This window comes from Buceros rhinoceros, unplaced genomic scaffold (genome assembly GCF_000710305.1).
Source record: "Buceros rhinoceros silvestris isolate BGI_N320 unplaced genomic scaffold, ASM71030v1 scaffold30143, whole genome shotgun sequence".
Lineage (NCBI taxonomy): Eukaryota > Metazoa > Chordata > Aves > Bucerotiformes > Bucerotidae > Buceros > Buceros rhinoceros.
In genome coordinates, this window is record NW_010405888.1 from 28,256 (window position 1) to 41,979 (window position 13,724).

General features: G+C 42.2%; 1 protein-coding gene across 2 annotated transcripts in view; it reads left to right on the forward strand.

Annotated features, from left to right (window-relative positions):
• Positions 1-13,724, forward strand: part of PSME4 (proteasome (prosome, macropain) activator subunit 4) — a 51,623-nt gene that overhangs the window by 21,218 nt on the left and 16,681 nt on the right. Inside the window, exons 19-28 of one of the 2 annotated variants that reach the window (XM_010133905.1) lie at positions 1,869-1,964; positions 8,652-8,707; positions 9,758-9,814; positions 10,000-10,055; positions 10,137-10,235; positions 10,736-10,798; positions 10,943-11,038; positions 11,583-11,714; positions 13,156-13,365; positions 13,599-13,724. The exon at positions 13,599-13,724 is cut by the window's right edge and continues 1 nt beyond it. In XM_010133905.1, the coding sequence (XP_010132207.1) occupies positions 1,869-1,964; positions 8,652-8,707; positions 9,758-9,814; positions 10,000-10,055; positions 10,137-10,235; positions 10,736-10,798; positions 10,943-11,038; positions 11,583-11,714; positions 13,156-13,365; positions 13,599-13,724 (991 nt within the window). The remainder of the gene's footprint in view (positions 1-1,868; positions 1,965-8,651; positions 8,708-9,757; positions 9,815-9,999; positions 10,056-10,136; positions 10,236-10,735; positions 10,799-10,942; positions 11,039-11,582; positions 11,715-13,155; positions 13,366-13,598) is intronic. The other variant, XM_010133904.1, reaches the window with a different exon arrangement.

Below are 13,724 nucleotides of genomic sequence, written 5' to 3' on the forward strand. Positions count from 1 at the left end.
CTCTTTCAAAAGAAATCCTGAGACACTTCATGTTGGCGTAGACTCTCCTGTTCCAAACACTTTTAAAATACATACACCAAATTATTTTGCCATTTAATTGTAGTCAACAATAAAAAAGCTCTTCCTCTAGACTCTTCTCTTGTTACTTTGGCACAACCATTTGTGTTCCTAAGCTAGGACATGGAACACAGAAGTGATTTGGCTTGGAAATCTGCCTCTTTCCACTTCCTTCCTACAAGTAAATGGATTTGGACTCAGTGTTCCCTGCCCAGAGGAGCAGTGCTGGAGCTGAGGAGGCACTGCAGAGTCAGTGGCCTAACGAACAGGGGTGGAGGCAAGAAGACCTTTGGTTGGTCTTGTTAAACTCTGTTAGTGTGAAACCCTGGCTTCCTAAGCACAAGGTAGTCAAGTTTGGTGTGTGCTAAAGCACTTACAAATAGCTAAAGCTGTTTACAAGCTTCAGTCTCAAACATTCTTTGTCTTGTGTTAAACCTTCACGTCCTTGAAGCTGTATGTACTTCAGTGGATGTTTGTAGCATGCGATGTTAGACCTCGCGCTGTGAAGCGCAGCCCCACGTGTGACAGGGCATGGTGTATCAGACTTGTAAATGTTTTTCTGTCTGACCAAGCTCCCACTTCTTTAATTTGAAAAAGACAATATACGTTTGATGAATCAGTGCCACCAAACTGCAACTGGAAAGTACCCGTCATCTAAAAGAAGGAAGGATGTGCTTCCTCTTTAAATCCTTGGCTGGTTGGTTTGGTTTTCTTGGTTTCCTTTTCTCTTTGACACCTTGTGTGTAAAACTGTTAAATTTGTAACAGGGTTGGACTTTGATTTGGTCAAGGCTTCACTGTGCTACTCCGCAGGAATAAACAGTGGTGGTTGCAAAGAATACAGGCAAGGGCACGAACTGCCCATTAAACTGGAAGGCACAGCAGCAAAGCTGCGAGTAGAGAATACTGTCAGTTGGCTGAGGGAGTATCAAGTGTGAATAAATGGGATACTACCTGAGCCTGCTGCTGCTTTGGATTGCAGTGTTCCTGGAGCGTGAATTCTTGCCAAACATTTTTTCCAGTATTCCACTAAGTGGTAGTTGGAAATCAAATGTTTTTTATATATTTAGGAGCTTCACGGTAAGATTTTCTATTAAAAAGATAAAATGAAAGATTCTAACAGCCTTTGTTGAGCACATATTTAGAGAGTGGACAAGGACTGTGTGAGTACTAAGAGCTGTTCCGTTGAGGAACTCCTTAACAGGGTTGAAAAGGGTTATTTTACAAATCGAGCTGCTTACCACAAAGCCGAGAAGAGAGGACAGAGTGTGTAACTATATACTAAAGGCTACTCCTTTAGGTGAGACAGCTTTAAAAAGAATTCCTTCGTTCTCTAACACAGAACAGATTTGTTCGTTGTTATATTTTATCTTCAGACAGTAAAACACTGACTCATAAAGAACCCCCTCATCCTACTCACAGTGGGAAGGGCTTTTGTTGGCCTTGGGGTAAAGAGTTATTTCATGGGTTTTATCTGAGATTTAGATAAAATTCTTAAAACCAGTTTTTTGGGGTAAAGCTGTCTGGTTGGAGGTTAGTATATCTCCTTACACTGAAGTTATCTTCTCAGTCTCAGAATATAAAATTGCCAAAACAAGTTTTTCAGAAAACAGAGTTGAGTGTTGAAGTTCTGTTGGGTCAAAAAAAAAGCACAGCTTGATTTCTGAAGTGATCCCTCTTGTGTCTAGAACTGACCATAGCTAAGGGGAAAAGCTTTTATAAAACTTCAAAATATAAAATATAATTTATCACTTGTATGTTTTGAAGCATTTAACAGATAACAGAGTAATTGGGTTTTCTTCTTTGTTTAAGAGATGATGTGCAGCAGTGCCTTGCTATAGTGCATAACTGCTTGATTGGCTCTGGGAACATTCTGCCTCCGCTAAAAGGAGAAAGGGTGGCTCACCTGTAAGTAAAATTTATTTTTATATCACAAATGTTCTTAACAATTATATTGCTTCGTACTGTTTTTTAGTGCTTTCTTACTGCTATTCTCACACAACTGCTTCTAGTGGCTGTTTTTAAGGAACTCTCATTAGTGTAAAGATACAGAGATTTGAAATAGAAACACTCAAGTACTGAAAGCATGAAAGAACATTAAGTGCTTTTTTTCATGCAAGACTGAAAATGTTTAAAGGTGGTAGGTGTTGGCACTGTATTGCTGATGGTACTTCACGTAAAGGTAACAGAAGCTAGGCATTTACTCCTGTGTTCTCCCCTCCCCTCAAATAAGCCTGCAGACCATAGTGCACTGCCATCTCACTCATGCTCCTGCCACCCTGAACAAGGACAGTCAGGAGCACTCAGTGAACTTCTCGCCAGCTGTCATTTCAGAATAGGAAATAGGTCCCCTTCAAACGCTCAAAGCCCTGTGAATAATGTCACAGCAGCACCTGGCTGCTGGTGCCAGCCTACAGGAAAACTCTAGCAAAAACACCGGAGTAAACTTTCACTTGGGAAGCGATAGGAACTTTCGGATGCATTGCAGTAGTTCAGGCATTAAAACAGACTGGCTTTGATCGATGGGATTGCCTTCGAGCTTTGACTTTGAGAACGGACGTGGAAATACTAATGTTAGAGGCAGTTAGGAGTTTGGTCTCAGTATTCCTGTTGTTATACATCGTGTTTAAAATATGGAAGGTTTCCGTTAAGCTTATGGCTGCAGTCTGTACTTGGTGACTGAAGCTGTTGCTGAGATTTTTTTTCCCAAATGCCAGCTACTGAAAGTGCTGAGGAGCACGGATATAGTCTCAAAGGCATTACTTCAGGTGACTGGCTTCTGCGGGCCGCTTGTACAGTAGGAGAGGCTCCTCTGGAGGGTATGTTAGAACACGTGTTGGCCTGCACAAAGCTCTCCAGTTCACCTTTTACCATTGACTATGTAAGAAATTCAGGGAAGAAATTGTATAGTTAAGCTCTCTTGGCCCGAAAGTCTTTCAACACCACCAAAAAAAACCCCCCAAACCTGTACTATAGTCATCTCCTAGTCAAGGGAGAAACAGCAGTGTAAGAGTAGGCAGCTTTGTACCCTCGTCTAGGCTGATTGTCAGTAACTGAAGCTGTTCAGTAGAAGGATGAACCTCACCACCCGTGAGCGAGTCACCTGCCGCTGCTGTTAGCATGTGTTCGTGTAGGCTCTCTGGTTTCGGTTTGGTGCGGCGTGTTTAGAAACATCTTTCTGTTCCATTGGGCAAGGTCTGTACTTTCTGAATGCACAGATTAGGACGTTAGCCTGTCATCAGCTTCTCGTTACTTGTGTCCTCACGGAAGATTTGCTTCATTCTGTTAGTTCTCTGCGCTGCCTTATTAGATACAGACAATTTACATGAGCACATGCTGACATCAGTTTGCTGCTAAAGAAAGCAAAATCAAAGTTTTCTCACATACTTGGACTTTATGTGTATTGACAAAACATCTTCTGCCCACCGTGAGTGGGTCTTGCATCCAAACTGCATGTTTACGTTAAGGCTTTTGAAAAACATAGATAAGGCAGTTTATCTTTTCAGTGACTTCACACTGGACTCTGGAATTTGCCGGCCCAAGTCAAATGAATTTTAGGTAAAGTTTAGTTCTTATTGTTTGAATTATCACAAATAGAACATGGATTTTTTTAGTGACAGAGGCAGCTGGTGGTAAGTACAGTGTGTTTGTGCACAGTGGACTGTAATTTGCCTGGGAAGGTGGACTGAATACTTCAGGAGATCCTGTTGCTCTTCCTATCAAGTAAATGTTAGATCCCTGGCAGTTTATTCACCTTACTTAGCAAGAGAAGTTCTAAAGGTCAGTGTCAGCTTAGCATCTTGAGGGGTGAGGTGGAGTTCAGCTATCCCAGCACAGATAGCGCTGGGTCTAGCGATGCTTCTGCTGAAGGGGGTGCTCAGTTTTACAGGGTTACTATACATAAGCAAGGGTCGCGGTGAGGATTGCACCAAGAAGGAAGATGCCCTCTTCACTGTCTTAGTCCCTTCTCCTCCTCCTTCCCCAAGAAATAATGGGAATATTTGTAGTGAGAGATTGATTCTGATTTAAAGAGCAGTGTGAAGCAGCTTCCTGTGAATACTGTGTTCTGTTGCATACCTCCGTAAAATTATATCCAGTTTGAATGTAGGAGGTGGCTTTGAACTGGCTATTAAAAAAAAAAAAGTTTTGTTATTGTCTTGTGAGTTTCTGGCTTATTTCTTTGTAAGAGAGCAGTTCCCAAGCCTGTTCCCATGGTGGATGGTGGGAATGCACATAAAGCACTCTGGTGTGAAACTGAAGGGCTTTTACTGAACGTTCCTCAGTCGCTAACCCAGAACACCCTGTTTTAAGTCCTGTGTATCAGTTAGTACTTACTACTAGGGGTGATGATACTCACTGTCCTGCAGTGGCAGGATAGGAATATTCTTGAATGCAGGTATTGGTAACTGGCTTGACACGTTGAAGTTAAAAAAAAAAAAAATTTCTTAAAGTTAAAAAACCTCCTAAACCAAACCAGCACATGAGGCTTCTTCTCAGATACCTCCTACGCTGCTTAACCGCAGTGAGCCATGGCTGATCCCACCCCGCGTAGTACGGCATTGTTATCTGTGCGGGCTGTATCGCAGAGCTGAGTGGGTGTAACTGCCAGATCTTCCCTCATCTTGCTGCTTGAGGATACCTGAAGCTTCTTGCCAAGAAATACAGCTGATGAGTGTTTGTTCCTTTGTAATCCTCCAGCCTGCTCACTGTGAAGGGAAAGTCACGTAGACGGGGGAGAGCTTGGAGTGGTGTCATCTGAACCTCAGCAAAGGAAATTGTGGGGAGAATGGACTTCAAATCTTTGTGTGCAGCTCGATGGTGACCGAGATCCGACAGTTTGGGTAGCACTGGGAACTCGACCTGCCTACAGGCTGTGCCTGCCACCAAGGGGCTCTTCTCCCCAAACAGATGGGATTTGTTTTTCCGTGTGACAGCTGGAAGCTACCCAAATATTTGCAGACCTTGTTTTGGGGGTCTGTTTGCAGTCTTGCTTGAGTGACAGGCGGGGAAGGCAGTGGCAAGGTAATGGAGAAAGGCTGCTCCCTTCATTAGAAGCATGAGACCACTGCACCGGATTCGATCACTAGTTTAAGTGACCAGGTAGTAACAGTGACTAGTATGAAGCCAGAAGACTTGGCTGAGGCAGGAAGGATGCGTTTTGCTTAAGTAATAGGGAAAACTACTTCTATATTGATGAGATGTCACAGGCTGGCCAGATGCTGGTTTCATTATTGGTTGTCATCAACTGACCTGCGGTGTTGCAGAAAATCCCCATGCTCTGGCAGTGAGGTTTGAGGGGTTTGGGATGAATAAATTTTAAATCAGTATTACATAAACCTGGGGTAGTCTTCTAGAGGGACGAGAACATAACAGACATGATGAGCACAGTTTGGGGAGAAAATGCGTGACTCTGGACTGAAGTTCTAAACCTTTATGTCAAAGGCAGACAGTATAAAACTCTCTAACGTTGAGAAACCTTTTGCCGATGTTCAGTTGAGTTCCCCTTCGCTTCCTGTCCTTGCAGCCTGCTTATCAATGAGGTATCGCTAAGCACCTGATTTAGAGAAGCAAAACCAGGGTTACTCAGAGAATGCCCAGTCTTTGTTTCCCTCTTAAATTCAGATTGGTCAGCTGGGATGGAGCATTGCTCTACTCTTGCCACAGATGTTGGCAGGAGCCTTTGCTGGAGGTGTGGAGACTACAGGTCAAGGCTAAGGCCACTACAGGTCAAGGCTAAGGCCGCTTCTTTTAACTGTGTAAGGCTGTGGTGCTGCATGTGGAGGGGCAGGGCTAGCTAACTTCTCTTGGCATCTCCAGGAAACTTCCCAGCTCTGCTGGGGGAGCTGCACACAGGACAGCAAACCACTACCCCTCCACAGTAAGTTACCCTGTTTTCTCCTTGGTCACCTTCTGACTGTCATCTTGTAATCTCCATCTCGCCCTTAACGCGGCACAGGGTGTGTTTTGCCAGTAGAAAAACATCCTCTGCAGTTGGTTCAGTGGAGTGATGCTGCAAGTTACTTGTTTTGGAAAAGCCGCATCCAGTTGCTGAACTGTACTTAGATACTGAGGATTGTCTACACAGAGACTTGAATAAAGTGCTCTGTAAAGTGTCTGGAAGCTGTGAAACATAGAGCATCAGTTTTTCTCCACGTGAAGATGCTTTAGCTTTTGTACTGTGTAAATACTCTTTAAAGTTGTGCTCACCTGGGATTTCTGTTCCAGCTGTAATTTTAGATACTTTGTTCTGAAGTCGTCTTGTCCTTTTGTGTTGAAAACTGCTGAGGCAGAATGAAGCATGGTGTTGTTTGTACACACATTGTTTGCATGGGTGAGACTTGTGGTTCACTGGAGTTAAAATCATTTCACACCTCTTCCTTTGGTTTCTCTGAAATAAAACCCTGTTTTCTCTGTGGCTGACACTTGGAGTGCTGGATATTACTAGTATAGGTCTTCGTTTGTGGGGTAGCCATAAACCTTCAACGCATTTTGAACGTAATATTTTCATCCTGTTAGTAGCCTCGTTGAAATAAATGGTTCTGCCTGCAGAGTGATGTCTTGGTGAGTGTAAGGACTATAGCAGGCTACTTCTTGGTTACTGGCTGCTGAGGGGTTGAGTTGTTTTGCTGGTTTGCTTGGGAACCTGAAGTGTAGAAAGAGCTTGGAGTGTTGTTTTTCCTTTGTTTTAAGTGTTAGAACTTTGGCTCAGAACTTGTTGAGCTGGCAAAGAACAGTTGAATGTGTTTTGCTGGGAGCGGGAAGGAAGCAGGAGGACTTGTGATCTTTCTGTAGACCGCCCGAGGGAAAATTGGGCAATTGCACTTTAATTTTCCTTGCCTCATAGGTAGGAAAGCTGTATGTGAACTTATTTTGTGTGTTTGTATCAGGGGAAACTGTTTGAGCGTAAAAATACATTAAAATACTGTAGAAAAAATTACTGCTATGAGCTCATTTACCTACCAGCATACTGTACTTGCTTAATGTCAAGCTGCCTGAGAATGTTGGATTTATCTGTTCCTTCCTTTTTTAAGAAGCAGTAGTGTTTGGGGTGGGAAGATTCACTCTTTTTGAATTTTTTTTTTTTTCCCCGGATGTTAACTACAGAAGCGTTTGCTCTGTATCTTCCCAAGTAGGAAGACCTGGTCTTGGAGAAATACATAGCAAACCCTTTCAAAGTCAGTCATGTAGATGAATCTGGTAGAGCGAGCGTGTGAGACCATGAAAACTTTCTATTTACTTATTTATTCATTCAGGACCAAAGTACTGAACTGACGTTAGACATTTTGGAAGTTGAGGCAAGTTGTACCTTAAGTACCTATGCCAGTGCTGAGCTTTGGCGGGGGGGAAGTGGGAGAACTTTTGGAATGGCTTATTTTCAAGTTAACCTAGTGCTACTGGAAATGCAGCAATCTAGAACAATAAAGACACCTGGGTTTGACTTTTGTTGGTGCACTTGTGACTGTTAGAGGGGTTTTTTTTCCTTCGTTGTTCAGCACCATAATTGCTGCACTTGTGTTTTAATTTGTTCCCTTCTAAGCACAACCCTTATTTCTGGCTCTGACAGAAATAGAAGTTTGCCGTTGCCTGAAACCTTGAAGTTTATTTTAGTATCTCAGGTGTAGAATCTGAGGTGTTTTCTGATGTTACTCAGCATCTGTACCAGGAGTAGAGGCATATTGCTTCGCTTAGTTCTGTTTCTACTGTCCGTGCAGTTCTATTATTGCAAAATATATTTCTGTAAATACATATATAATATTATTTTTAATAGGGTTTACTTGCTGATATTATTTGCTTAGTATCATACACTGGTGTATTTTGTCTTTGAATGCTCGAATTTGTCTACCTTAACATTTTATTTTAGGGGGTGAGATTGTAGGTTTAAAGAAAACCTCACAAAAGCACACAACCAAACGAAAGCAACCCCCACAGAAAAACCCACCTATATGTAGGATTTGTTCTTATGTCTTTTAATTCCATTTTTTGCATGGCTACACAAAATCAAATCCACTAAGGCTTCTCTTTTAAAAAAAAAAAAAAAGTACTCTGGGTGGGTAAGTTTGACCCCAATCCTGGAAGAAGCATGGCTTGATTTTCTGGCATGCTTATTAATAATGAACTTCCCGTAGCAGTAAGTAGGACTTCTGCAGGTGATGGGAACATTTCTGACTTGGGTCCTTTCTTTATAAAGAAAAGCTTCATCAGCTTCACTTGTCAGGAAGGGATTCTGCCACAGCAGTTAAATTCACCTGTCCTTCCTAGATTGAGGCGTCTAGGAGCCTCGCTGGGTTTGAGTGTGGTTGTCGGAGTGCCTGTGAGGCCAAATCTCTGGCTGTTGGGCAGAACCTCATCCGTTCTGTTCGAGGAGAAATCAAGGTTGTGGGTTCAAAGTGTGTCCCTATGGTGTGCTTGTCCCTGACAAACCTGTGCTATGGTCGATCTGTAAGTGTTATAACTGAGCCATAATATTAGTAAATCCAAACCTCTTCAGCATTAATGGCATGAGATTTGACTTGTTAAATGAATTAAATGTTAATGAAGTTCACATGGTCAATGATTTCCACAAAGTGTAGTAATCCTTGGTTTGTTGTCACGCAGCGTCCCAAGCCTGGTGTCTTTGGAAGAGACAAAACTGTACACTGGTGTGGAATATGGTAAGCAGATCCTGCTTCTGTTCGGACAGGTTGTAAGTGGTGTTTTCATTCTTTTTTTTTTTTTCTTTTCCTGATGTAAAACCAGTAGGTTCTTTTTGAGACCATCATTTTGATTCATTTCTGTGTATGAAAAGGGCACTTTTGGCCAGCACAGAAGTTCTTGCGTTCACACTGGTCAGCGCTGGTATAGAAGATACAAATCTACTGCAGTGATATGGCTGGGAATGGGAGCTCGGGTCCGGCCCCTGGGGCAGAACGGTCAGGCCCTTGTCCTTCCAAGGTGCAGGAAGTCCCGTCACCCAAGGACCGCGCTTGAGAGGCAGGAGGAATCGAGGCATAACCTGCTAAAGGCTGTGACAGCTCCCTTAGAAGAAAACGGCATTTTTCAGGCTTTGTGTGTATTGTTCACCACCTTCCAGCTGAAGCTGGGCTCTTTAAATGAGGAACTGAGGCACATGCTAGCTGCTTATCAGACTATTAATTAAATGGTTTTAAGTGCTTTAATGCTTCTAAAATCTGGTGCATTCGTTTGCAAGTGGTGAGTTTGTATCCTTATAACGGGGTAGAGAATGGGGGGTGTTTGTTTAGTGCTCTTCTGCAGCAGTGAAGATTTCTCTGTTTAAAACTTTCCAAGGTGACTGCTTGTTTTAATGAGCCTTCTGCGTTTTTTGTTGTTCAGACTGGTTATGTCTGTTCCCCTCAGTGTACTGAAGGGGAAGAAGTTGTCCCCAGTCTTTTACTGGCTTGGTCACCCGATACATAATCTGTATTCTTCCGGCTTTCTTTTTTACCCTGCTTAATGTGTTACTTAGTTTTCATTTGCTAAATAATCTGCCTCAGTCTGTGGTTAGATTGAAGCCAACTGTCAGGGCAGATAAAGAGGGTTATGTACTTATAAAAAATGTTCTGTTGACTTGATAAACAAAAGACGACCCTAGAGAGAGACGTCTTTAGATCTAACAAGATGGTTATTTTCATAATGGTACGTGCTGCTATTTCTGAATAGTCTGCACTGTATAATAAAGAGAAAACTTCTTAATTTTTTTGTAGATTTAACAAGAGAGAATTACCGAGAAACAATTGCAAGGGTTACAAGGAAATTGCTGCGTAAGTTTAACCACTCCTCTATCTAATCTACTGTTTGTGCTTTTAAGTATAATTTTCTAGATGAGAAACTTGTGTTGTTTTGTTTGCCTATAATTCTTAAATTTAAGCTTTGTGATACAAAACTGTTGTTAATTTTTAAAGCTCTTTTCCTGTCAGACAGTGAATTATTTTTCTTCCGATTGCAGGCTATATACTTGATAACTCAGAAGACGATACCAAGTCTTTATTTCTAATAATAAAGGTATACTTATAATTTGTAATACTTAAGACAAGATTGCTTGTTTTGCAAAATAATCACTCTTTCTCATTTTTCTCTCCACAGATTATTAGTGATGTTTTACAGTTCCAAGGGTCTCACAAGCATGAGTTTGATTCACGGTGGAAAAGCTTTAATCTAGTGAAAAAATCAATGGAGAACAGGGTCAGTGATTTTTTGCTTTGTAAAGCTTAGCTGAGGGATGGGAACAGTTCCTAGTGTTCAGAAAGACTTTTTCATATTCTCGTTACTGTCCTAATCCATTTTCGTCTCTCTGGAGTCTAATTGCTTGATGAAAATATTGTTTTGCAGTGCTTTTGTACCTTTATTTGGAAATCTTATGACTTAAGAGCTTAGTGTTTCTGGATGATAGTGACCCTCCGTTGGGCCGTATATCCTTGGACCGAAGCCTGAGATTTGGCAGGATGCTCCGTTCTGGTCCTTGTTAACTGAGAAATTTCTGTGCCCAGAGCTTCATTTTGCCTACAGAGTAACAGGCAAATAAAACACTTTACCGGGGCGGGGAAAATGTTGTCTGCCAAGAAGAATTTCTGCATGAAATTTGCCTGTTTCTGGAAGAAAAAGAGCCCCTGGGGAATGCAGTCAGTAGCAGTGAGTGGTACAAGTACTGAAATCTAAACCCAGCTATGTGTTTTGTTTTACAGCTTCAGGGAAAGAAACAGCATATCAGAGCTTTGCTGATCGACAGAGTTATGTTGCAGCACGAGGTAATACTTCCACTGAAATCTTCACTAACTACTTCAGCTCATCTGTTGTGTAGCACCAGGTGCAATAGTCTTACACTCGCTTCTCTTACATGTGTGAAATGTAAAAACAATCTGTCGCTTGTTTGTGTTTCCTGTGCAATGTAGCTGCGAACACTAACGATGGAAGGCTGCGAATATAAAACCTCCCATCAGGAGATGATCAGAGATCTTCTGTGTCTGTCCACAAGTTCATACGGTCAGGTAAGGAACAACCCCTTTAGAACTGAAATATGTGGAGTTTTTGTTGATCTCTTCAAATTACATTCAGGATCTTCACTTTTCAGTTCCATGGCAACATGAAATATTTACTTATTTAATCTGCATTAGTTGCCAGTTTTGGCATAGGTTTTGCTTTAAGCCACTTTGTCAAATAAAGAACTTAACCGGGTGGAGAGCCTGCCAGCTTAGGCCACATATTTTGAATTTTTTTGAGTGAATAAACTCAAGGCTTCTAGAAACAGTAATTCAATGAAAACTTTAAAATACCGGGTTGAGGTTTTAAGATGTGATGATATGTTTCATGGCACTATTTGGAATGCAAAGTCTACTTTTAGGAATTAGCTGTGATGGCATCCAAATTCTTAAACACCCCCAAAACAAGTGTACTGATAGTTGAGTTCCAAACTCTTTGCCCAGTGAGAGCTCTGTGTGTGTATGTTCAGATCTATCCACAGTGTCTGCAGGCTCTGTGGAGTTCTGTGTATTTTTGGCTCAGAAGACCTTCTAGCGATGTCTCTTCCTGCAGGTCAGAAGTAAAGCTCAGCAAGCGTTCTTCACAGCCCTGGGAACGTACAACTTTTGTTGCAGAGATATCATTCCCTTGGTTTTGGAGTTCTTGCGTCCAGACCGGCAAGATGTCACTCAGAAGCAATTTAAAGTACTGTTTTGTTAACTTTGTTTCGTGTCTGTCTTTTGAAAGTATTTTTGTCAGAGAATTTTTAATCGTGAAAGTGGGATTTGCTTGTTTAGTGGTGTGACTGCTACTTCCCTGGCATATAGCTTCTGCATGACTAGTGTCAATAATTATTTGGATTAGATCAGCTGTTAAGTGAAATTTTGTGTTTATAGATGTTCCTCATTTCATTGTGTGTTCAGGTATTACAAAAATGTATGTTAGCACTTATTTTTAAATTATAAAATGGAAATTGAGAAGCTCTAGTCCAAGTCCAAGGTGGTAAAACTCACTAAGCCGTTCTGTCAGCTGTGGCAGGATAAGAAAATAGCACGAACTGGACAAAAAGTTGATCATCCCAAAAAGTTACGCTAACTCAAGTGGGTTTTCTTACAAAGCAGTGGCCAGCTGCTGGTGCTGTTAGGCCTGGACGTGGTGCCGACACAGTGATACCAGAGTGCAAACCATCCGTCTGGGTGTTGGAAAGCATCGTGTTCCCCTCCTTCCTCTGCACCCCCTCAATCCTCCTGGCCCCAGCAGCAAGTTGGTCTCTTACCATACAGTCAGTGAAACAGCTATGGCTTACGCCCCAGCTGCCTGATCGGTACTGCCAGACAGCCTGGATTACATTGTTTGCATCTTATCTCTTCTCTTCTTCCTTGATTATTTTTATTTTTTTTCTGCTATCCCTGTCTCCTCCTAGCTAGGCAACCCATGCCCAGTTACTTTTTCTCAATAGGTCCCAGTTCTGCTACACTTGGAGCGTTTGGTACCATACCCGGATTTGGTATGACTGATACTGCCTCCAGGCAGCCTCAGCCTAGGTGACGTTCATGACGTGGTCACCCAGGCGCTGCTGTTTTTGAAAGACTCTGCTCTCCAAAAGGTCCCCAAGACTTCCTTCCAATTGCCTGTGAAGTTTAGCCATTTCTGACACAACTCCCACTCACCTATGAAATCCAGCCCCTCTTTGTTTCACTTCTGTAACTCTTGCCAGCTTCTCACATAATCCCATCTCATTCCCCATGTCCAGTAGTTACACCATGTCCGGTGCCTGGTTAACAGCATCATGGTTTGCCTGCAGCCCAGACCTGAATGGGTGCACAGAAAGGCCAGGTGTGGTACTTGGCTGTGGAATAACCCCCTTGATAATGTAATTCAGAATTCAGTCGCCATTCTGTGGATCAGTTAACTGGCAGGGCTTCCAGCCTCGTTAAAACCGCCCTTTAGCACGAAGAGGACTCTGAGAAGCATCTTCAATATTCTGACAGCAAGGCCACATAGCTGAATGTTTACGGTACATTTTAATGGTTTGCTAATGTGAAGATTCATTTTCATTCTGTGTGGGCGCATGCTGATGTAGATCAGTATCACTTATCTACGAACCGTTCTTCAGCTTTCAAAAACTACATCTTTCATTTCACAGGGTGCCTTATATTGTCTTCTTGGAAATCACAGTGGAGTGTGTTTGGCAAACCTTCACGACTGGGATTGTATTGCACAGACGTGGCCAGCCATCGTTTCTTCTGGGCTTAGCAAAGCGATGTCCTTGGAAAAACCATCCATAGTCAGGCTCTTTGATGACCTAGCAGAAAAAATCCATAGGCAGTATGAAACAATTGGATTGGATTTTGCAGTAAGTGACAGACTGCTTGGGGTTAATGTCTTGGAATCTGAGAGCAGCTGATGACATCAATGCTTGAGGCTCATGTCTGTTACTTCAGTTAGTGTTCTGAAGCTGTTACTGTGATGTCTGGTTGCTGATTCTGCACTCAGCTTAAAAAAAAAAAAAGAAAAACGCAAACCCACAAACATTAAAAACATGTATGTTGCTGCCCAGTCCCTGATCTTTGGACTCTCTGTCTATAGGTTCCAGAGAAGTGCATTGAGATAGCTGTTATGCTGCAAAAATCAGCACATCCAAGTTCAAACTTCACAGGTCTTTGTCCAGAAGAAATTCAGTTGGGAATTCAGCGACAGAAAGAAAAGAATGCC